The sequence below is a fragment of the Pogona vitticeps genome, chromosome 7, assembly GCF_051106095.1.
Source record: "Pogona vitticeps strain Pit_001003342236 chromosome 7, PviZW2.1, whole genome shotgun sequence".
NCBI lineage: Eukaryota > Metazoa > Chordata > Lepidosauria > Squamata > Agamidae > Pogona > Pogona vitticeps.
Genome location: NC_135789.1, coordinates 26,385,312 through 26,407,647, shown reverse-complemented (window position 1 = coordinate 26,407,647; position 22,336 = coordinate 26,385,312). Strand labels below are relative to the sequence as shown.

The window sequence follows — 22,336 nt, the reverse complement described above, 5'->3', positions numbered from 1 at the left end:
CTCGCCTGCCCCCCCTCCTCTTCCTCCTCCTCCTCCTTTCTTTCTCCTTCTCTTCCCCTCCCTCCCTCCTTCCCCGTTTCCTTCTCTCTACCGGCGGGGGGGGGGTCTGGGGTGGGGGAGCCGAAGTTGGAGGGAAGGGGGGGAAGAGAGATCGGGGGTGAGTGTGAGGGTAAAAAGGGGTGGGGGGTGGGCCGGGCCGGGGAGGGGAGGGGGGGCGCATCCTGCGAAGCCAGAGCCATGGAGGGCTCCGCACTCTGCCACGGCTTCCGCAAAAAGCGGCGCTCGCGCTCGCAGCGCGACCGGGAACGGCGCTCCAAACGCGGATTACAACCAGGTGCTCCTCCGAGCGGCGCTTTGGTGCTGGGCACCGCCGCCGCCGCCGCTCCTGCGACTCCTCTTCCCGGGGCTCCGGCGGCCGGGCAGCCTCGCCGGATCCGGGCAGCGTCCTTCCTCTCCTCCTCCGGCTCGGAGCTCGACAACAATGGGAAGCCGCCGCTCCCGCCGTCGGCCCGACCCCGACCCCCCCGGAGGAAGAGGAGGGAGTCTTCCTCCCCCGAAGAGGACATCATCGATGGCTTTGCCCTGGCCAGCTTTGTCACGCTGGAAGCCTTAGAGGTAAGGACGCTCCCCGCCTCCGCCCGCCCCTCTCTACCCACTAGCCGGCACTGCCTTGGCATGTTGGGGCGGGGTGGGGGTGCTTGCCGAGCGTGTTGGCTTTCTTTTTCATTGTTTCCTAGCGGCGGCGGCGGTGGCGTGGGGGGGGGGGACAGGAATGGCAGCAAAGAGGGGTGTGTGTGTGTCTCGTGCGAGAGGGACGGAGGGAGGGAGGGAGGGCAGGGCTTGCGCTGTGAAGTGTTGTGATAACAATGCAGCCCTTGACATCCATCCTTCCCCCGCCTCCTCCTCTTTCAGCGCACACCCACCTCTCCCCCCCCCAAAAAATACTGATAGATCGGTGTGTGTCCGAAGTCTATTTGTGTGTGTTGCCTGCAGCTTAAGAGAGAGGAGTGCTTGATTTTGGGGTGTGTGTGTGCGTGTCTAGATTTCTTCTGTATCCCTCTTGCAGAATCCAGCTGTTTGGGGAGTGGTGAAGCTTGATGGGGAGGGGGAGAGTGAGAGGAGGGGGTGTGTTCCTTGTGACCGAAGGAAAAAAAAGGGAGGGGTTTGGAGGAACTGCGGGGAGGGGGGGGAAGAGAGAGAATGATGCGTGACTTGTTTCTCCTTTATGCTCCAGGAGGTGGGGTTTTTTTGTCCCTTGAAAACATGAATGGAGGTGGGGGAGGCTATGTGCGAGTAACTCAAGAACAACCCCCTGGTTGTCTCCTAAAGGACTTTTTGTGAACCCAACTTCAGCTGTCCCTCTTCCTTCCTTCCCTCCCCACCTATGGCAAAGAATATTTGTGTGTGTGTGTGTGTGTGTGTGTGTGTGTGTGTGTGTGTGTTGGGTGGACAGATGGATAAAGGCTCTGGAGCCACACAAACCTGCACCAGGTTTCTTACTTCATGTTCTTCCCCATCCAGATTTGAGTCCTTAGAAGGAAGAGTCTCTAATCAATGAGGCACATGGAAGAGGGAGAGGATGAGGAGGAGGCATGGATTTTAGGGGTGCAGAAGTGCAGGAGGAGAAAGAGAGTGTGAAGAGAATAGAAGGAGAATGTTGATGTTTTTATTGGTGACAATGAAAAGAAATGTTAACCTGGGGGGGGGGAGAGGACACCCCCCCTATCATCACAGGGTCATTGTAGGTCTTTTTTCTTTTCTCCACCACTCTTCCAGCCCCAATACTTAAAGGGCTGCTAATTTTGGTTTTGTCACTGTCATTCTTCCTTGTCTGGTCAATTTCAGCTGACTTGTAGAACTTGAACCCTGTGTTGCTTGGCTTAAAATCTCAACACACTTTGGTTTACTTTGCCTCGGGAGGGTTAAATCTTTTAAAGGAAATTTGCCTCTTGTTGACTGTATATATGGCAAGTATATCAATAGATCAAATGATGAGATTTCTGTATAACTAAAGGACTGATGAGTTGGGCAATGCTTTAAGCTGCTTTTTAAGTTTAAAGACAAGGAAATCCTGCCTAAATAAGCCCCCTAGTTCTGATGTCCTGTGAACGCAGGGCAGTGTTTTAAGATACTTGCCTGTATCAAAATATGTGTGACTCCACTTACCTGATTTGTTTGCTCCACTTCTTGGTATCATATCCCTTTGATCTTTTACAGTATTACCTTTTCCCACTGGCTTGAAATCTAGAGACATCTTGGCTGGACGGTCCCCCCCCCCCGCCTAAAAAGTTGTTCTACTGAGTGCTAAGTTTTAGATCAGTGCAGGTCAAAGTCACCTGTCAAACGCTGTCTGTCTTTGCGAAGCAGCCATCCCGCCTCTGAGAGCCTACATGTAACTCAATTGTCGTTATGTGAAATCCTTGTAATAAGTGATAAGAAGTATACAGTTGTATGATTCTGAGGGAGAGAGAGAGAGAAAAAAAATTAAGGGTCAGGTATATTGAAGTTTGGAAAAACCTAGTTTTTGTGTTTCCTTGTCATGTTGCCAATGAATGCACTTCTAAATGACCAGAATGCTCTGACCTGAGAATCTGACCTCTGTGTAACAACATGGAATAACTATTGTATGGTATAGTCCTTCAGTCTGTACCTTCCCCTCTGCCCCCACCGTGCCTGCGTGTACACTTTTAAAAGAAGGCAAGATAAAGTAATGGCTAAGCTGTCTACTTTTTAATTTGTTTTAAGGATTTAAATTCTATGCTTAAGTCAAATGACGCTCAAAGTGGCTTCCAGGAAACAGTGGATCTTACTTCTCTCATATACACAAACCGGGAACCCAGGAGTAGAAGCATTCCTTGATTGCGATCACGATAACAGCCAATAAAGATTTTTTTTAAAAAAAAGTTTAAATCTGTAAAATAATAACTACAATAAAACATATTTATGTTTCTTTGGAAAGGCATCAAGATATGTCTTCGTGTTTAAAGGTACAATTAAGCAGTAAAAGTGATTAAGGCAGCTATATAGAACGGCAGTCTGTGTCTTTTTTTTAAAATGTCAAATATGCTGAAAGTGTCAGATTAGATCTTGATCATTCAAGAAATGAAACTTCTCTGTAGCTTTTGGACAGAAGCCCACAGTCTTTTGCTGGTGTAGCTACTGTATGTTTCCTTTCCACCGTGTAGTCTCAGATCTGTTGGTACTCTGACATGGAGTGTTGTTTCTGATGGGAAGGAAAAAGGTGGCTCCTTCTGGCTGTTCATCCTTGGTTAGTGAATGGGGCCATGCCATTTCTCTCATGCATGCCATGGTGTTCTTTCTGCAACTTCTAAATGTTCGTATTCTCTGACCCATCTGCTGTGCATTTCTGGAAAGATAGGTTCTCTGATTCACTATCACATTGGCTGAAATCCTGTTGGTTAGCATGGTAAATTGCAACTGGAGTAGGCCCACTGAACCAATGGAACTTACAGAGGAGTCACCTCATCAGAATCTTCCTTGATTCAGTGGACCTATTCTGGTTGTGACTTACTTTGCTAAGGAATGAGATTTCAGCCACTGAGTCAGGCTGTTGGTTTGTCTGTTCTGATATTGTCAATCTTGACTGGAAGCATCAGACTCCTTTGCTATCTCCATCTGGAAATCCTTGGTTTCTGTTGGCCTCCTCAAGGGAGGGTTTAACTTGTACTCTTAAGCAAAAACCAGCAGGCAAGTGAGAAAAGAAAGATGGAGGGGAAAGAGACGGAGGGACTCAAATTCTGCCCATACAAGAAGAAGGCATGTGCATATCTGCAGTCAAACACACACTGAAACCCTCTTAATATAAAGTTTAGTAAATTAAGCCAGATAAATAAGTGTAAACAATTCTGGTATGTAAATTCCAGCTAACAGTGGTGATGGCAGTCTTTCACTTCATTCCTCAAATATATAAAATATATGGATGAAAACATGGTCAGGTGAGTTATTGCAAGGGAATACATGACCAGTCTCCAGTGTCCCTAGTCTTTTGTTGACTGCTGTGTTTATAAAAAATCTTGTGATGTTTTATAGACAGTTTATAAAAGTTTATAAAAGTTTATAAACTGTTTAGCTGCCCTTCTCCTTTGGCTGGCTGAGTCTTCTGGGTGCTGCATATTACTTTTCGTTTCCCGCTTCTGACTCAGAATTGGAGTCATCTTTTTATATTTAAAAAATCACCCAAAAAAACCCAAACAAACCCCCAAAAAACTGGACTATGTAATGTCATTTTGTTTTCTTCAAGAAATCCAAAGTGGAGCTCACCTCTTGGGTTTACTTTGACTGGAAGTTAAGGTGTGAGTATTTTTGTCTGCATTAACAAAAGCGTAGTCTCCAGATCCTCTGTTCAGCACTGGTTAGGTCTCATCTTAAGTACTTCTGGGAGCCACATTTGAAGAAGGATACTAACAAGTGTGAACAAGGTCAGAGGGATGCATGAGGCCCCATGGGGAATTTTTGTAGCTCTCAAGGTCCCAAAGAGAACCCCACTGAAAGAAGTGCTTTAGTTAAAAAAGTTATTCTCTCTCTCCCCCCCCCCGCTTTTGGGGGCTTCTGTGCCTCAGAGGGTCCCCTAATGCTCTTGTGCGGAATCATATGATTTGTGTATCTTCATATGTGAATTGCAGTATTTTGAGAAATCTCCATAGATCTTCTTTGTTGCACACCGTGACTTGACTTTCTGAGGAACAGATAATGCCTCTGGAGATTTCTTAGCTTACAACAGTTTAAGTTGAAAAGCAGCGCCAGAAATGTACACAGAAAATGCTCAGAAGGACATTTTATTAAAGGCTGAAATTTGCCACTTCTTGGCTCTGTATGGCCCATGGAAGGGCTTTGGGGAGCCCCTGTGGTCAGCACGTTCCTGAGCTTGGCTAGCCCTATGTGCCCTTTCTGAGTCCCACAAATTCCGCCTGTCTGTTCTTCTGTCCCACACACACCTGCCTGCATGTGTGCGTGCATGCACAGACGCACGTACCCGTAAGCTGGACAGAACATGTTGTTTGTCCTGTTGCACAGACAATGGTTTATGAAAGGTTTCTGCCATAAGAAATCGATTAGCTTTTCAAAATGCTTCAAGATTCTTTGGTTTTGCTAACCAAAATCTTCATATGGCATCCGTCAAAAGCAAAGAGTATAATTGTCTTGAGGCAGGCAATAGTTCCAGTCAGACACTGTGCAGAAGGTGGAAAACATTGTGGCTTTTTTTTTTCCACTGTGTTTTAGGTACAGCTACAAATTTGAGGCACCAAAATTAATTTGTTAAGTCTGAACCACCATACATTGAGAAATTACTTTCTTTACACTGGGAGAGGAAATGGTTTAATTTGATCCATTGTGTGTTCTGTGCTATCAAGTCAGAACTGACTTATAGTGACCTTTATAGGGCTTTCAAAGTAAGTGAAATATTTCAGGAGTGGAACTGGTAATATTTCAGAAATATTACCAGTTGCACTCTTGAGGTGAGTTTCCATGGCCCACTGGGGATTTGAACCCTGTTCACTCTATCCACTTCACCACACTGGGGATTCCTATTTGATTGATTAGTGTTTATAATTTGTAGATACAAAGGTTGTGAGATGCACAGAGAATAGAACACGCACTACCACAAGTGGCTCACTTCCCACTTCCCGCTTTCGTTAACAATGCTCTTTCTGTTATTTTAAAGGTGCATTCCTTATCTGGTGCTTTCCCCCCAGATGTACTGCAGTGGCCCTAATACAGTTGTTAGCAGTGACTTTTGGAGTCCAAAATTGACTTGATTGCACATGAGTATTATAGATAATTCTCAATTTTTAAAATATTGGTTGTAAAGAACACACAGGGAGAGACAACAAAGTAAAAAAGTTAATTACATGAGTGAATACTCTGTAGACTGTATTTCTTTGAGCATCTTGGGTTTAATATCAATTGTAATAATTTTTTAAAAATCAACATTTTATACACAAACACACATTTATAATCACTTGCACTGATTTGGAAGTGGAAACATTTTCAAAACTGTCTTTCAAAAAAATTGAATTAGAAGTAACAGTTATTCTGTTGTAGTGAACAGATTGAAAAAGTTAATTTTGTAAATAAAATGAGGTAGCAAGTGCTGCACATAAATAATTTTTTTTGCCCTTTTAAAATAATATTTTAAATGCACAAACTTATGCTCAAAATGAACAAAGATTCTTATAGTTTGTTGTGCTAGAAACCACCTGTTGGCAAAATCAATAGATACTGTATTGGCATTGTAAAAAATTCTGTACTCTGCATATGCACAGAGACAACACCTTCCTCGTTATTATATGCCTTGGTGTACCTTTCCTAAGTTATGTCAGTCTCCCTGTCCTAAAATTGGGGCTAGGTAATGGCAGTTTTAAATACTATAGTACAGTATTTTAAAAACCCCTCTGTTGGCGTACCGGAAATGAATGCAGCAATCTTATACCCCTTCCCAAGGACTTAGCTCCATTACTTCTGAGTAGAGAAAGATATTACTGTGCTACACTTTCATACAAGGGTTTCTTTTTCATGTATGTATGTATGTATGTATGTATGTATGTATGTATGTATGTATGTATGTATGTATGTATGTATGTATGTATGTATGTATGTATGTATGTATGTATGTATGTATGTATGTATGTATGTATGTATGTATGTGAAAAGAGGTAGCATTTAATTCTTTACTAAGCCGATGCAATTTCATATACTAGCTTGCTTATTTATTTAAAATATTTTTACCCTGCCTTTCTTCTTTAAAAGACCCAAAGCTTTTCACCTGACTGCTAACTTAATCTATCATGAGTCTCAGGATGTATAAAAATTGTGAGTTTATTGCACTTTTAAACCTACCCAATGTGTTTCGGTCTGAGAAGTTTATGGACTTCTTCAGGGCCATTGATTTGTGCTACATATTGAATCTCTTTTTTGGTCTGTTTCATAACTCCAGTAGAGAACTCATTTGTAAATGCTTGTTGTTGCCAAAATAAACTCAGTCTCTTTAATTGGACTGGGTGCTAAAAGTCTAGTCAAACACCTTTGATCTAAAGGTTAAACACCATCTTTAGAAGCACATCAGCAAACATTTTTGCTATGCTTGCAACATAGTGCATATTGGGGGAAAATAAGGTATGAAAAGGCATGTCTTCCGGAAACATGCTTACAGAAAAATATAGATAGTGGAAATGCCTGACAAAAAGGATATCCATTTTTGTGAATATGAAAAAGCATGTGAATTTTCATTCAGATATTTAGAAAATTGTAACCTGATGCAAAAGTCCCTGATCAGACTTTTTCATGCATTGGAAATCTCAAGAATTGGTTACTTCAATTCTCTCTACATGGGTTCCCCTTTAAAGGTGATGCAGAAGCTGTAATAGGTACAAAATGTGGCTGCCAGATTGATTGTGGGAGTTTCCAGATAGGATAATATCTCCTTGATTCTGGCAAGCCTGCGTTGGCTTCCTGTTGGCTTCTGTGCCAAATTAAAAGTGCTAAGTCTAATTTCTAAAGCACCAAACAGATCTCGGTAGTTGCTGGAGAATCTCTTCCTAGGATCTAATACCAGAGCCACCTGATCATCTCAAGGTTGTATTGTTGCAAGTGGGCACCTCGAGGGAGACCTGAAAAATGGCCACCAGAAACTGAGTCTCCTCAAGATATTATGGAATTTCAGTGAAATCTTTCTGTTACTCTTATATGTTATTTTGGTTTGTATGTTTTGTAAAATATTATTTTGCAAGTCACTTGATGGTGTGAGATATAAGTGTAGGTAGGTAGGTAGGTAGGTAGGTAGGTAGGTAGGTAGGTAGGTAGGTAGGTAGGTAGGTAGGTAGGTAGGTAGGTAGGTAGGTAGGTAGGTAGGTAGGTAGGTAGGTAGGTAAAAATAGGATGGGATTTATTTGTATATTGAAAAATGAACATTATAGTTTGTGGTGAAGAAAGGTCTCTCTGTTCCTATTTTACTCCAGGGTATGTTAAAAACATGGTCTTGAACTGTTTGTCACTTGGCTTTGAAACATCCGTTGTTCACTGTTTCATTTCTGTGAAAATAAATAAACAAACTATATTGGATTCTAGGCCTGCTATTGACCTGGTGGCATGCAGAGTGTATTTTAAATCAATGCAACACAAACGCTGAAGTGGGAACAATGTTAATTGGTTTACACCATGTCTGATTTTGCTGGTTGGAACTGTTTCTTCAAGCAAGTCAGCAATAATGCAGCAACATCGTCTGAGCTGTAGAAGTACACGTTCAGTAACGAAATTGCATAGATTTGATTCAGGAGTGCCAAGTGGACTTTTACCCAAGATGGAATATGGATCATGAGCAGTTGGCTCTGGATTTATTGAACAGAGATGAGAGGGTTGCTACTGTCTTGTGTTGGGTTGATTCATTGTGGAAGGCAGCTGAGTTCATTTCGCCCCAAATTGGCTAATGCTGTAGAATAATAAGCCAAGACAATGTGAATTTGGAAATAATCCCCCTTGTCTTTCCCGGGCTCTTTCATCCTGAAATCCAGCACAACTGGAGTGGGTCCACTGAATCAGTGGTGATGTGGTTGGGCAAGACCTATATAAGTTCCATTGATTCCCTGGGCCTGCTTTGGTTGTGCTTTTCTACTAGATTTCAGACATTGAGTCCTTCGAACCTGTTCCCACTCAATGCCAAGCTAGCAAGATGGCACCATGGAAGAATTAAGAAATAGGCAGAGACTTCTTTTCTTCCTTCAGTGCAGTAAGGTAAAGGCAAAGGTTCCCCTTGACAATTTTTGTCCAGTCGTGTTCGACTCTACGGGGCGGAGCTCATCCCCATTTCCAAGCCATAGAGCCAGCATTTGTCCGAAGACAATCTTCCGTGGTCACATGGCCAGTGCGACTTAGACACGAAACGCTGTTACCTTCCCACCGAGGTGGTCCCTATTTATCTACTTGTATTTGCATGCTTTCGAAGCACTAGGTTGGCGGGAGCTGGGACAAGCGACAGGCGCTCACTCCGTTGCATGGATTCGATCTTACGACTGCTGGTCTTCTGACCCTGCAGCACAGGCTTCTGTGGTTTAGCTCGCAGCGCCATCACATCCCTACTGCAGTACTCAGTAGTCCTTGGGAAATGTAATTTCCCCAAATACCACAAAAATTTATCGGACCCATGGGATCTGAGCATCTGGTGCTCTCAATCCAGCTAAATTGCACACTTTCCGCAAATCAAGGTTGCAGTCAGGTTCTCGAAGACCGTTCTTTCTGTAGTATGCTGTTGTTTAACGTGTCAAGTTACATGGCCCATGGAAATACCATGACAAAGCCCCTGGAGGTGTGCTGTGTGCATGGCCATATGCATAATTCATTCGTTTCCTCCCTTTCCCTCTCTCTGTCTGAGTGAGTGAATGAATGAGAGAGTGTGTGATCAGTTTAGATTTTATGGTGTTCTTAATTTAGTGACAGAAATCGTCCTCGGGGTGTACAGCCTCTTTGAGCCGGTTTGTGTGAGACAGCATCATTGGCTTGCAGTGGCAACTTTGCTGGCTCAACGGTGGCTAGTTTGACTCAAAATTTCTAGATGGCACAGTGAGCCTCCCTGAGTAGATGGTCTTTCCTGTACACTTTTGTCCTTTGTCTTAACCCAAGACATCATCAACTCAAAGCCTTGCCAAACCGGATTCAAAGGTGATGGGGAAGAAATCCAATCACTTGGCCAGAACAATCATAATCATGTGCTGTAAAGTCAGTTTTGACTTATGGGTACCTTTTCCAGGCTTTTCTAAGTAGAGAGTACTCATAAGTGGTTTGCCTTTCCTCTGCACAGCTTGCACCCACATCTTCAAAGCTCTAGAATTGTTCTGATCCATTCCAGATTCAGTGCCTGCTTTTGGGCTGTGCATCACAGACTAGCCACAACTGGTGGCCACACAGAAGGGGATCCATCCCTTGGTCCTTCTCTACACTGAGCAGAAATGGGAGGTTTTTGAGGAAAAAGAAAAAAGAAAACACAGCACAATCCCCAGATGCATGAACCAATGTCCACCAAGATGCTATTGTGTTCTGTTTCTAATCTGCATTATATCATTCCACCCACTGAGTGCATATAATTGTAAGCAGTTGTTCAATTACATTTCATATGAGCCAACCAGATGTTGCTTGCATGTCATTCTGCACTTTGAATGGAGGAGGAAGAAAGGTGATGTAAGGCTGGAGGAGGGGAAGAAGGATGGAAAAATAGTAGCTGTTGATTTGTTTTTACCTGTTTTTAAAACAGACCAAAATTGTGTTGCTTAGCCTAGCAAATCACACTAGAGTAGGCCCATTGAATCAATTCGGATGTAGTGAGTCTGCTCCTCTGTAAAATCCATTGATTTAGATGGGCTGAATCTACTCTTAACTGCAACTGAACTGGAACTTACGAGGGAGGCATTCCCAATGAGATTTTAAAATACCCAACAACTCACACAATGTATGTGTTTCCATCAAAGTGCAGAAGAGCTAAAACTGTCTGTGTCTTCTGTATGGTGTTTTTGTTTAATCATCTGTGTTTTTACATCTCTTTCCTTGTGGCTTTGTGCCTTAGTTGTGATATTTCTTTATTATAACTTTTATATTGTCTCAGAAGCTGAAAAGTGTCTAACATACAATTTTATGAATAAATATGTAGATAAGACAAACCACCCAGCATCTTGAGCATCCCCAAGAATGACAGTAGCACCATCTAGGCTAGGGTAAAAAGTATGAAGCAAACCAAACCTTTCAACATTCTTAAATTAGCAATGTTTGGTCAGTTTCACATCATTGTCCTTGAACTGTTGGATAGCACAGTGTTTTAGGTACCAGGGTTGGGTGTTCAGTTCCCCACTGTGCTTCCTTGACAGGGGTTGGGCTAGATGATCCATAGAGTCCCTTCCAGCTCTGCAGTTCTAAGATTATTAATATTAATATTATGAAAACGTTATTGCATTGTCTAGCTGACCTGCACTTGGAAACTCTGTGTAATTTATAGAATAGGGATCAGATTTGCATGTTGACATGAGGGATCTCTATCTTCTATCCTTCTTCTCCATGTGTACAAAGGCAGCATAGAACACTCTGATAAAAAACACAAAACAATACATAACAGCAACACCATAAGGCGGCTAGGAGAAGCTGAGATAAGACGAGAGAAAAATACAAAGCTGAAAAAGAGCCTGCGAACATGATGTTATGTTGAAAGCTAATCTAAACAGATGAATCAAAAGCTTGAGGAACGTGGGATGGTTTGAGCTTGGACGTGGTCCATCACACTGAATTCCAAACCAAATGGTGGTTTGATTGCTAATCTCCCCAGTTCTCTCTCGCTTGCACTGGATCCCTGTTTGCTTCTGTGTTCAGTTTAAGGTGCTGGTTTTACTGGATAAGGACCTAAATGGCTTGGGACCTCAATAGCTAATGGGATGTCTCTCACTGAAGCAAACCTACCTGTCTCATTTACTCCTCAAAATCTATGTCATCACCAAAGAAAGCTAGAAAATCCACAGGTTGAAATTGGGCATTTTTCTGCCCTGGCCCCGTATTATGGAAGAAGCAACCACTGGCACTTCACCATGTATTGTCCCTCCTTATCATCATCATCATCATCATCATCATCATCATCATCATCATCATCATCATCATCATCATCATCATCTGCTGCTGCTGCTGCTGCTGCTGCTGCTGCTGATGATGATGATGATGATGCCAGGACAGTTCTGATTTACACCCTTTCCTGAGTTTTCCAGGTAGAGAATATTCAGAAGTGGTTGAGCTTTCCCTTCTTTTTGGGGGCGCCCTGGAACCATGCAGCTTGCCCATGAGTACATAGGCTGGCTCTTCTTCCTGTAGACACAGTGTGGAATTGAACCCCCAGCCTCTGGCTCTTTTAAGCTCCTTAGGACAATTTTAATGTTAATTGCACCTGAAAAATCCATGAGCACTTAATACAGTATACTGTATAATAAATATAATTATTACCTGAATGGTATTTAAGTCCTGCCAATTTGTCTGAATTTGATAGCTCACAGCCAGGGCTGTGCTAGAGGTGATAGGGTCAGTATGCTTCACTTACTCACATATTGTTGGAATATTCCATTGTAGTCAGCTTTGGAAGAATGTTATCTTTTCTTAATGTGACATTCGGCCAGAGAGCAGAGTTGTTTCTAATACAATATCCTGGTTGTTTGAACACCACTCAGAGATTGCCTATTCACTTTGTGGCATTATAAAAATATAATAAATACTTTAAGCAGTAGCCAATGGGATTTATGTGTTATGTACTGCCAAGTTTGCATCTGATTTCTTGCAGCTCTAAGAGGATTTTCAAGATACAGTATGTGAGCTATTTAAGAAGTGGTTTCAACCATTGTCACTCTCCAATGAAGTTCTATGGACAAGTGGGTATTTGAACTCAGGTTTCCTGAGTCCTAGTCCATCACTCCGTTTATCACACCACACTGGCTCTCCAAGAAATACTTAGTACAGCTTTTTATGGATTGCAAGTCATTTCACTATATTTAGGAAGTGCAGTGCTGGAGATTTTACCTCAAAAAAGGGCTGTGTACAGGCCCTCTAGTTCAGTTCAGAAGTGACTTTGGAATGAATCTTGATTCAAGGTGTGACTATACAGCAGGAAAAATGCAAATGGATCCACTGTGAAGTCACACCCAGAACTGGGTTTCCTGGGTAAATTTGCTTCATGCAGGGGCCAGCATAGAGATTGTGGAAGTAAGTCTTGTTTGCAGCTTGTTACTCATTTGAATCCTTTCCTTCCCTGGGAATTCTTCCCTCTCCTTCCAATTCTGTTTCATTCCATTCTGTTCCATTCTTTCTTTTTCTTTTCTTTTAAAGATTTGCTGTCCTAGCATTAGGGCAGCTGACTGAGCAAATGGGAAGAAAAAAATTGGCAGAGGGACAGGAGGACCTTTTCACTTCAGACATGTTTGCAGCTTCTTAAGGTAGCTGCTCTAGCTGTCCAGATTTGCAGGAGGCATAGTTAGAGCACAGCTACCTTAAAACATCTTCCTGCTTTCCCCCATTTTGGTCAGCCAGGTGCCCTAGTGCTAGCACAGCAAGTGGAAGGAAGGAAGGAAGAAAGGAAGAAAGGAAGGGAACAGGAAGGGTAAGGAAGGAAGGAAGGAAGGAATGAAGGAAGGAAGGAAGGAAGGAAGGAAGGAAGGAAGGAAGGAAGGAAGGAAGGAAGGAAGGAAGAAGGAAGGAAGGAAGGAAGGAAGGAAGGAAGGAAGGAAGGAAGGAAGGAAGGAAGGAAGGAAGGAAGGAAGGAAGGAAGGAAGGAAGGAAGGAAGGAAGGAAGGAAGGAAGGAAGGAAGGAAGGAAGGAAGGAAGGAAGGAAGGAAGGAAGGAAGGAAGGAAGGAAGGAAGGAAGGAAGGAAGGAAGGAAGGAAGGAAGGAAGGAAGGAAGGAAGGAAGGAAGGAAGGAAGGAAGGAAGGAAGGAAGGAAGGGAGGAGGGAGGGAGGGAGGGAGGGAGGGAGGGAGGGAGGGAGGGAGGGAGGGAGGGAGGGAGGGAGGGAGGGAGGGAGGGAGGGATGCAGGCGCCTCATACGGGGAGGAGAGGATTCAAATAGCAGCTACTTTCCCAGCTGTCCTCCCCTCTCACTGCAACTGGAGCCAGCTTGAATGGCTTCAAAATGGCTGCAAACCCTTCCACATCGGTTGGAGTCTGAAGTGATGTAAATGGATCTGCTGTCAAAAGCAGTAGAAGCCCCAGATGTAGAAGAAAAACTATGAATGGAGAAAGGAGTCCAAGCTGATGTGGTCAATAGACAATAATGTGAACCAGAGCATCCCTGTCCTGGAGTGTTTCCCACATTATGTGTCAATGTAGTCACATCCTCAGTTTGGGCCAGCTTGTGTCTATGCAATTCAGTTTGTGCTCTGGATTCAAGTCCATTCATATGCTTTCCTTTAACTTTCATTGGGACACCAAACAGCTGTAACTCTTTTGTTCTGATGTATACGTGATCTCTACAGACATGACAGACTTTAACAGGAAAGGAAACCTGCCAAATTCAGACAACTAGCTGCAGTGGGTTAGAACAGTAGAATAATGGAGTTGTAAGGGGCCGATATGGCCTTTTAGTCCAATCCCCTGCTCAGTGCAGGAATCCAAATCAAAACATGCCAGGCATATTTTTTAAAATGCTCTTTTTTTAAAAAGGAGGCTGAAGTAGTTTGTGCAAATTCAGTTTAGGTACTGATTTATAAATTCGATTTCCTCCAGCCTTGAATTGAATTTGGCCCTTCCACTTTCATCTGGTCGTCATACAAATCAGTCTTAATCCATCCCTCATCCGGTTCTTTTCCTCTACTTTTTCCTAGCATTATTGCCTTTTCCAAGTGGGTTTTGTCTTCATTAATGTGCCTAAAGTATGATAGCCTTTAAAGAGACTTTAGACTTGATTTGATCTCTTACCCATTTATTTATCTTTCCCATCCCTTATGTACCTCTTATGAAACAGGCACTCTGTGTACTAGAGCGAAAGACAGTATGAGATCAGCAAAAGCTCGTCCTCTCTGGGGGAAAAAAGCCTAGTGTCCTTGCCATCATACATTAGAAACTATAGGAGCCCACGATTCTGTATTGCTTTGAATGGCCTCCCCCCACTTTTTTTTTTTCCTTTTAAAATCTAGGTCTGTTGGCTGTGAGACCCTGTTGCATCCCACCCGGGAGCTGACCTGAAAGCCTGGCAATTATCTCCAGCTAAATTAGTAGTTTGATCTTCATTTGAAGCGGAACAGTATTTGAAGCGGAACAGTACATTTGAGTTGGATGAGCCTTATTAAAAATAGCCCAGGCGCTTGAGTTCCCTGTAGAAGTCTCTGATGTAATTAATAAAAATGGAATTTGGACGTTCTCAGTTGAAATGTGGAAATGTATTAACTCTCCCTTTGCTTCTTTAAATCGAACTCTTAGAAAGGTAGAGCAAACCATAACTCCTTACACCCATCAGAATCAATTTATTTGTTACATTTATGCCATGACTTTCCACCACTGAGCGTCTTCCTCATTGCTTTATCTTCACAACAGTGTTGTGATGTAGAATGAATCAGGGCAGATTCAGAGAAGAAACACAGGAGATTTTCCTTCTGCCTCTGAGCAAACTGATGGCAATGGGGCAAAGGCCAGAAGAAAAGGTGGAGGCGGAGGGGAAAGAGAAAACATAGGTCCTAATTCTGACCTAGCCACTCAAAGCCCATACAAGAAGAACGTAGCCATTCTTTACATCTCTGTGCCTGGATCCCATCTCTGGCACTGTCACAGATTTCATATTCGAACAACTTCATAATCCGAAGAACTCTGCTGGATGTATCAGGTGCATAGCAAGAAGACGACAGTTCTGCTGTTCCAATCATTCCTTCTTTGCTTCTGAATTCAAAGAAAGCCCTGCCTCTCAGCTCTGTGTTTTTCCCCTCTCTTTGCCTGTTCGAAGCTGCCAGTGTATTCTGTTGAAGTCTACTGTGGAAGGTCATCATGTTTCTTCATTTGTGGTTGGATCTGTTTGATTGTAATGGGACATTTGTCTTCTTACTGATGTCTTGGAATGAGTTATTGAGACTCTAAGTGCCAGTTAACGAGAAAAGGGGTGGACTACTCTGGGGAATTTGAAGCTATTCTGCTCCATGAATCCCTACACTTCTGCCGTGCATCTAGAGGAATTTAATTTTTTTAAAAAAGTCAAAACTCTGCTACAGATACATTAGCTAGAAGGAAAACTTCACACAGGATCAGAGGGAATCCAAGCCCTTGTAGACATACGGATAAATGAGGGGAGCTGTTTTACACGCCTGTTTGGAATCACATGTTGTATCTTTTAGCTACATTCCTCTGGTAATGAAGACATCTCATAAGACACTCACAGTATGTCTGCAAAGATGTAATTAAAACAGAAGCAAATTGGCACTTCCAAGATCACAGACAACCTGCAAATGAAAACACCTGTATTTTCTCCTTTACATATCGGCTGCCCAGGGCAGGCTGCCAGATATGCAAATAAAAAAGACATTGACAAATTTCTTGGCGTGTGTGGGTTTGGGAAACCCAGCTCTTTTATTAACCTGGCATTTGTCTGGGCTTTCAACAACAATAGCGTTCTTATTTAATGTTGTCCCTGTGCCAGATCAGGGCTGGAAAGCTATAAATAATATTCAGGAAGAGTTAAACACTGTGGATGCTGCCATAATTGGTTACCCTGAGAAGTGCCAAGACACCCAAAGATCCACTCATAGGTGCATGTATCACTTGATAGCTCTCTGATTTATTGCTAGATTGCTAAATGTGCATGCAGTTTGAAAGTCTCCTGATGTACAAATGCTCCATTAGTTAAAGCAGGTTAGACATATAGATAATCACTTGATATTAGAGCAACAAGCGTGCCGTATGGGAGAACTGAGCTAATTATGTCTGATAGGTATCTGTATGAAGGGTGTGTTAATTAGGAAGTAAGAAGTGCTGGATAGCTCAGTGTTTTAGGGGTTGGGAGTTCAATTCCCAACTGTGCTTGCCTTGTTAGAGGCTGGACTTGATGATCTATAAGGTCCCTTCCTGCTCTGTGGTTCTATTATTATTATTATTATTATTATTATTATTATTATTATTATTATTATTATTATTATTATTATTATTATTATTATTATTATTATTATTATTATTATTATTACTACTACTACTACTACTACTACTACTACTACTACTACTACTACTACTACTACTACTACTACTACTACTACTACTACTACTACTACCACTTCAGTTTACTATTACTGCTAATAATTACATGCTATCAATTCCGACTTATGAGGACCCTTTTCAGGGTTTTGTAGCTAGAGAGTTCTCCAAAGTAGTTTACCCTTCCCTTCTTCTGGGAGCATCCTAGGATGGTCCAGCTTGCTGGCTCTTCTGGGAGGTACAGTGGGGAATTGGGCTCCCAGCCTCTGCTTCCACAGCCAGATACCTAGCTCACTGAGCTATCTAGCCAGTTTAGCACTGGTTTAATCCATCTTGATCCCGAAGGAGGCCAGGTGGAGTAACAGTTTCATTTCCACATAGATCTAAATGCCAGGTGCCCACATCAGCTACTGCGACGTTCTCTCCCTTTCTGAACTGTTTCTCTGACACAAGCTTCAAATGGAAGTTGCTGATGTTCCCCTTTTTATCTTCATTCTAGTTTTAAAACTTGATTAATTTTTTAATGCGCCTAAAAACACTCATTTTGCAGCTTCTGCTAATGACTCTACAGAACAGCAATACAGTATTAGGTTTTCTGAAAGAGACATTATAGATGTGTGTACATTTAACTCATTTGTGTGTGTATGCTTCCCCCTCACACACCTTTTCTTCTGCTAGCATTCTTTAAAATAATTTTGCTCTCCAAGAAAATCAGAATTGGTCAGCATCCTGAAATATCAATGCTTTCAGTTCAATTATGACTTTCAGCTTTGTTGTTGTTAGGGTTTCTCTTTGGAAAGAAGTGATCCTCCTCTGAATCTAGTTAACTCTTCTCTTTAGCTTGGTCTTTTGCTTTTCAAGCCTTTTCTCCATTCTGTATTCAGTCTTCATTTTCCAGCAGTCACTCCGCATTTTGTAGCAACTCATTAGCTTGTTTGTAGGGTGCTTTTCACTCACCTGTCATCTTCTCTTCCTCTTCTCTTCTCTTCTTAGGGGGAGGTACATCTGCAATATTGCCCCATACTGCCTGATAATCTTTTTTCTTGTTTCTAAGGGACCAGAGTCCGGTCATCAGCTTGTTAGGATGGCTCAATGAATTGGGTACGGAGGTCACGTTCGATTGCCCCACTGTGCCTCCTGGGAGAAGAGCCAGCCTGTGTAGCTTTGGGTAAGCTGCACTGTCCCACAGTAGCCCCAGAAGAATTAAGCAACTTCTAAGTAACCCCGTGACCTGAGCTAATCTCTTTTGGGAGAACTAAGCCATTCTAAGAGGCTTCCTTTCCACTTTGTAGTCTCAGGCTTCTCCGCTGTTCCTTCAAGATTTGCAGATGGTTTCAAGAAACTTTCCCTTCATTTTACTGAAGGAGAGGTGAGATGGTAGCCAATGGTAGAATTTGGTCCAGCTTAGCTGCTTTGCATCTCTCACCGTTAGCTGCTGCCTTCGTCCATATGCCACTGGCTGCCTGTCACCTAGACAGTTGGATGCCTGAAGCCAATCCCTGTTGATAAAATCGCCTGATAACTCTAGAGAGTATGTCTATGCAGCATGACCCCACTTTAAGTGCCATGACTCAGGAACATGGGATTTGTAGTTAGGGGGCACTTAGAATTCTCTGCTGTAGTTCTGAAGAGTGCGTTAGAGCTCTTCAGTCAAGAGTCCAAAATCCAGCACCAAACTACCAATCCCAGGATTCCATAGCATGGAGGTCTGGTACCTACAATGTTGTCAAAACTGTTGTAACTGCATAATGTAGACAATTTCCCCTGCATGTTTCCAGACAGAGAATTCATTCCTCCGCTGCCGTTCCATCTGCTTCTTGTAAGCAGATTTTCTCCAGAAGCAGCCATGGAAAAATCAGGGAGGATTACAACTAGAGAGCAACATCATGCGATGCCCCCATAAAATTTATTAAACGAGGCAAGGCAATGGGTATGAAAAAAAAAGCCTCATCTGAAATGGTCAGTTTCAGTTGGGTCGTATATCTCTGAAATCCTTCTGCATTCGCTTCCCATCCTTTGTTTCTGTTAAATTCCAAATTTTGTTTTCTTTTTGTTTTCCTTCCTGCATGGAAACTTGTATGTTTGTCTGCTATGCTATTCGTGATCCCTGAGGCATGCCTTTTTGTACATAGGATTCCCACAGACCAAGAGGTATTTGTACATATTTATCCAACTGTACACCTCTTCAGCCATTCTCAGTTTTAAACGTGTGCTTGGCTTTTTCTTCTATTTAATTTCTCAGAAATATTCTGCAGTGTGTGCTCTTCTGAACCAAGGTGCACTTTTTCTTGCAGTGAGTCTTGAGAAGTGCCAGATGGGTCCTTTTCAAAAGAATCTCGACTCCTTTGAAATGGTTTTCTGTGTGTACTTCATTCTAGGAGACTCCCCGCTATCGTTGCTGCTGCTTTTGGTTGCTGTCTGTCTGCTATCCCACACTGTAGTCTAGAAAGGACGATGGCATGAAGAGCAGCTGCAACCAGGATGATGATGAGCAGCATCAATATACCATGTCTGCCTTATAGCTTTGTTTCAAATTAGTTTGCATTTTGAAACCACAAGATCAAACGTTCTCCTCGAATTGCAAGAGGGTGAGAGACTTTTCTTTCATTTGGATTTGTAAAGATTAGAAGCATTTGGATAGCTATTTTTCTTGGCAGAGTGAGAAAGCTGTTATGGCTTAAAACCTCTAACTACACAGTGGGAAAAGTTCAGGTACCTACAGGGCAGAATTAGTTTCAAGTCTCCTCACAGTAAGATACCCCTTATCGCTCAGTTCTTCTCAGCTGGCACTTACCGTCTCAATAATTCACCCTGAGACACTGGTAAGAGAAATAATAAAACATTCTGTTTACTTACAATTCTGAAACATATTTTCTGTTGAAAAATAATTGCTGAAAAATAATTGGTTACATAAAGAGAGTGTAATTGATTCATGGCTGATTACATGACTAACAGCAGATTGACAGGAAAAAAATGGGGGGGGAGAATTCTTGAGTAGAAAGGCATGGTACTGTTCAAAATCTGAGGAGGAGGAATGCAAATATTTGCACTCCTCCATTTTGTGGAAATGTTTCCTTTTTGGAGCAAGTGCCATTCTCTGAGGTCCTTCCAGTTCCCTTTAAACCACAGAGTCAGAGAGCTGAATGTCGACCCTTTCCAAGCTAAACTACTGAGTTGTATTCCCATCCAAGGTCCTTTCATGAGCCATTGCTATCTGAGTTTTGTATTGTGGTGCTGTAAGAGCTGATTCCAAATTTCTCAGAAGCCACTTTCATGGGAATTTTAAACATTTAACTCTCCCCCCCACACCTGCCATCTACCCACTCTAGAAAATGTGGGGCTTTTTGTAGAATCTTCTCCATATATTCTGTTTTCTTGTGGCATCCTTCACGCGTCACTCCCCACATAGATAACAGTAGGTTTGTGTCATTGGAAAAGGCAAAAAATAATGGTCAAATTGCATTATTATTCAATTATACTATGATTCTAAGTCACCATATATGTAATCTGTTGCGTACTGAGACACATGTCCTCTTTTGATTTTGAACTGGGTCAAATCAGGCCAATTTTCGAGATTGACGATTTGCAGAAATCTGGTGTTATGGTCTTCCTTTTTAAGAAATCCTTGCCTTTTGCATCTCTTTTGTGAGTTTTCCCCACATTGCTCTTTCCTACATCCTTGGCTGCTTGAAATGTAATCAGTGAGCAATGCAAGAAATACTTTCTGGAAGGGTCCAAGAACAGAGGGAGGTCCAGCATCACAAAGCAGAATGTGGAAACCACGTAGGAGTTTAATATTCCATGATTAATAGCATTGCTACATTTCCACTTCATCAACAGGGCTTTCGTTTATGAGAGTCAGATAAATGCTGATTGGCATCTGTCAAGGCGCTAGTCAGGGATGTGAGTTAATTACTCAACTGTAGGCATTCTGTTATAGCTAATGATTTGATCATTAAATGTTTGTTACTCTTTTTTTAATGCTTGTGTTTCCTATAATTGTAGCTCCACATCATTGTGCTATTAAACCATGGATGGGCAAACTCCAGAGTTTTCCAAACATCTACCCCGGAGCCTGGAGGCCATACAAAAAAAGGGAAAAAAACCCCAAGCTTTGTTGCTTATATACCACCCCATAGTGCTTAAATCACTCTTTGGGTGGTTTACAACATACTTATGCTGGCTACACATTGTGCCCTCTGCTCCATGATCTGGGTACTTAATTTATTGACTTCAGAAGGATAGAAAGCTGAGTCAACCTCAAGCTGGCTACCTGATCCATTGGTATTGAACTCAAATCGTGAGCAGAGTCTTGCCTGCAGTACTGCAGTTTTAACCACTATGCCATGACAATCTTTTACCTTCTGTATCCCCCCCCCAAACTACCAAACTAGCAGTTCGAAAGCATGTAAATGTGAGTAGATAAATAGGTACCATCCCAGTGGGAGGTAACGGCGTTCTGTGTCTAGTCGCGCTGGCCACGTGACCACGGAAACTGTCTACGGACAAATGCTGGCTCTACGGCTTGGAGACGAGGATGAGCACCGCCCCCTAGAGTCGGACATGACTGGACTAAATATCAAGGGGAACCTTTACCTTTATCTTAGTCCCCAAATAGCTTTCTTTTGAAAATATGTTATGCTGCAGATGGGGACAATGGAAGGTTACAAGGTGACAGGACTGATAGCTATCAGTTGTTGTAGTAATAATAGTAGCAGCAGCAATATTTCCGTGCATGATAGAGTATCACTTGGCTAGCTGAATTGGCTATGTTGTGACTATAGTCTCCATCTTATTTCTCTCTCAACATATGCTTTGCGTTGTGTTGTGCTGCATTGCTTTGCTTTGCTTTTTAAAAGAGTAACACAATAAGGATTACTTTGACTTGAGATTTTTTTTAAAAAAAATGCACATGAATCTCCATGCAGATAGGGGTGAAATAATCCACAATGCATCCTTTAAAAAGGAATGGAATGAATTTTACAGGGGGAGGAAAAGTGAATCTAAGCAGAACTGGGCCTGACTAATTTTTCCATCACCCGTTAGGGCATGCACTTCAAAATGGATGTAAATGGATATTCTGAATGTAAATACAGAAAACATGTTTCAAGAAACTGTTCCCCCAGAGACATTTGATCTGCTAGAAAATGTTAGCATTTGAGAGAAAGTGATGTCTGGCATACAGACAGAGGCACGTAGAGAACGGTAATTCTGCAGAAAACAGATAAAGGTTAATATGACCAAGCATTCGTCATTAGTCCAACATGTGGTCAGCAGGTTGCCCAGCAGGGTTTGAACCAGGAGATAATGAGCCAGGTTTAATTCTAGCTCTATTATAATGGATAATTGAGTGGCATAATTGATGGCAATTTTCACTGTATTTACCTGTGCGTACCCCTACTAAGACCTGCATGTGTGTGAGTGAGTGTTTTGAAGCTTATCTTGAATATACTACCCTTGAAATAATTTGTAGGCAAAATGCATCATTGGTTAGTGGGGGAACTTGGGAATTTGTGTCTCCTTTCGAGCAGTGCATTCACCAGCCTCCACAATATGTCCCTTTAAAAATATATATTCATACCCCACCCAGTGTCCTTTAATGGCATGGTTGACGGGTATGTGCTGTCAAGTCAGAACGGACTTAG

The 22,336-nt window shown here is 42.4% G+C and overlaps 1 protein-coding gene across 9 annotated transcripts in view; it reads left to right on the top strand.

Moving 5' to 3' along the window:
* Positions 1–211: 211 nt before the first annotated feature.
* AUTS2 (activator of transcription and developmental regulator AUTS2) overlaps positions 212–22,336 on the top strand; it is a 626,497-nt gene continuing 604,372 nt past the window's right edge. For all 9 annotated transcript variants that reach the window (XM_072978428.2, XM_072978425.2, XM_072978430.2 and 6 more), the window contains exon 1: positions 212–615. In XM_072978428.2, the coding sequence (XP_072834529.2) occupies positions 238–615 (378 nt within the window). In that variant the 5' untranslated portion in view covers positions 212–237. The remainder of the gene's footprint in view (positions 616–22,336) is intronic.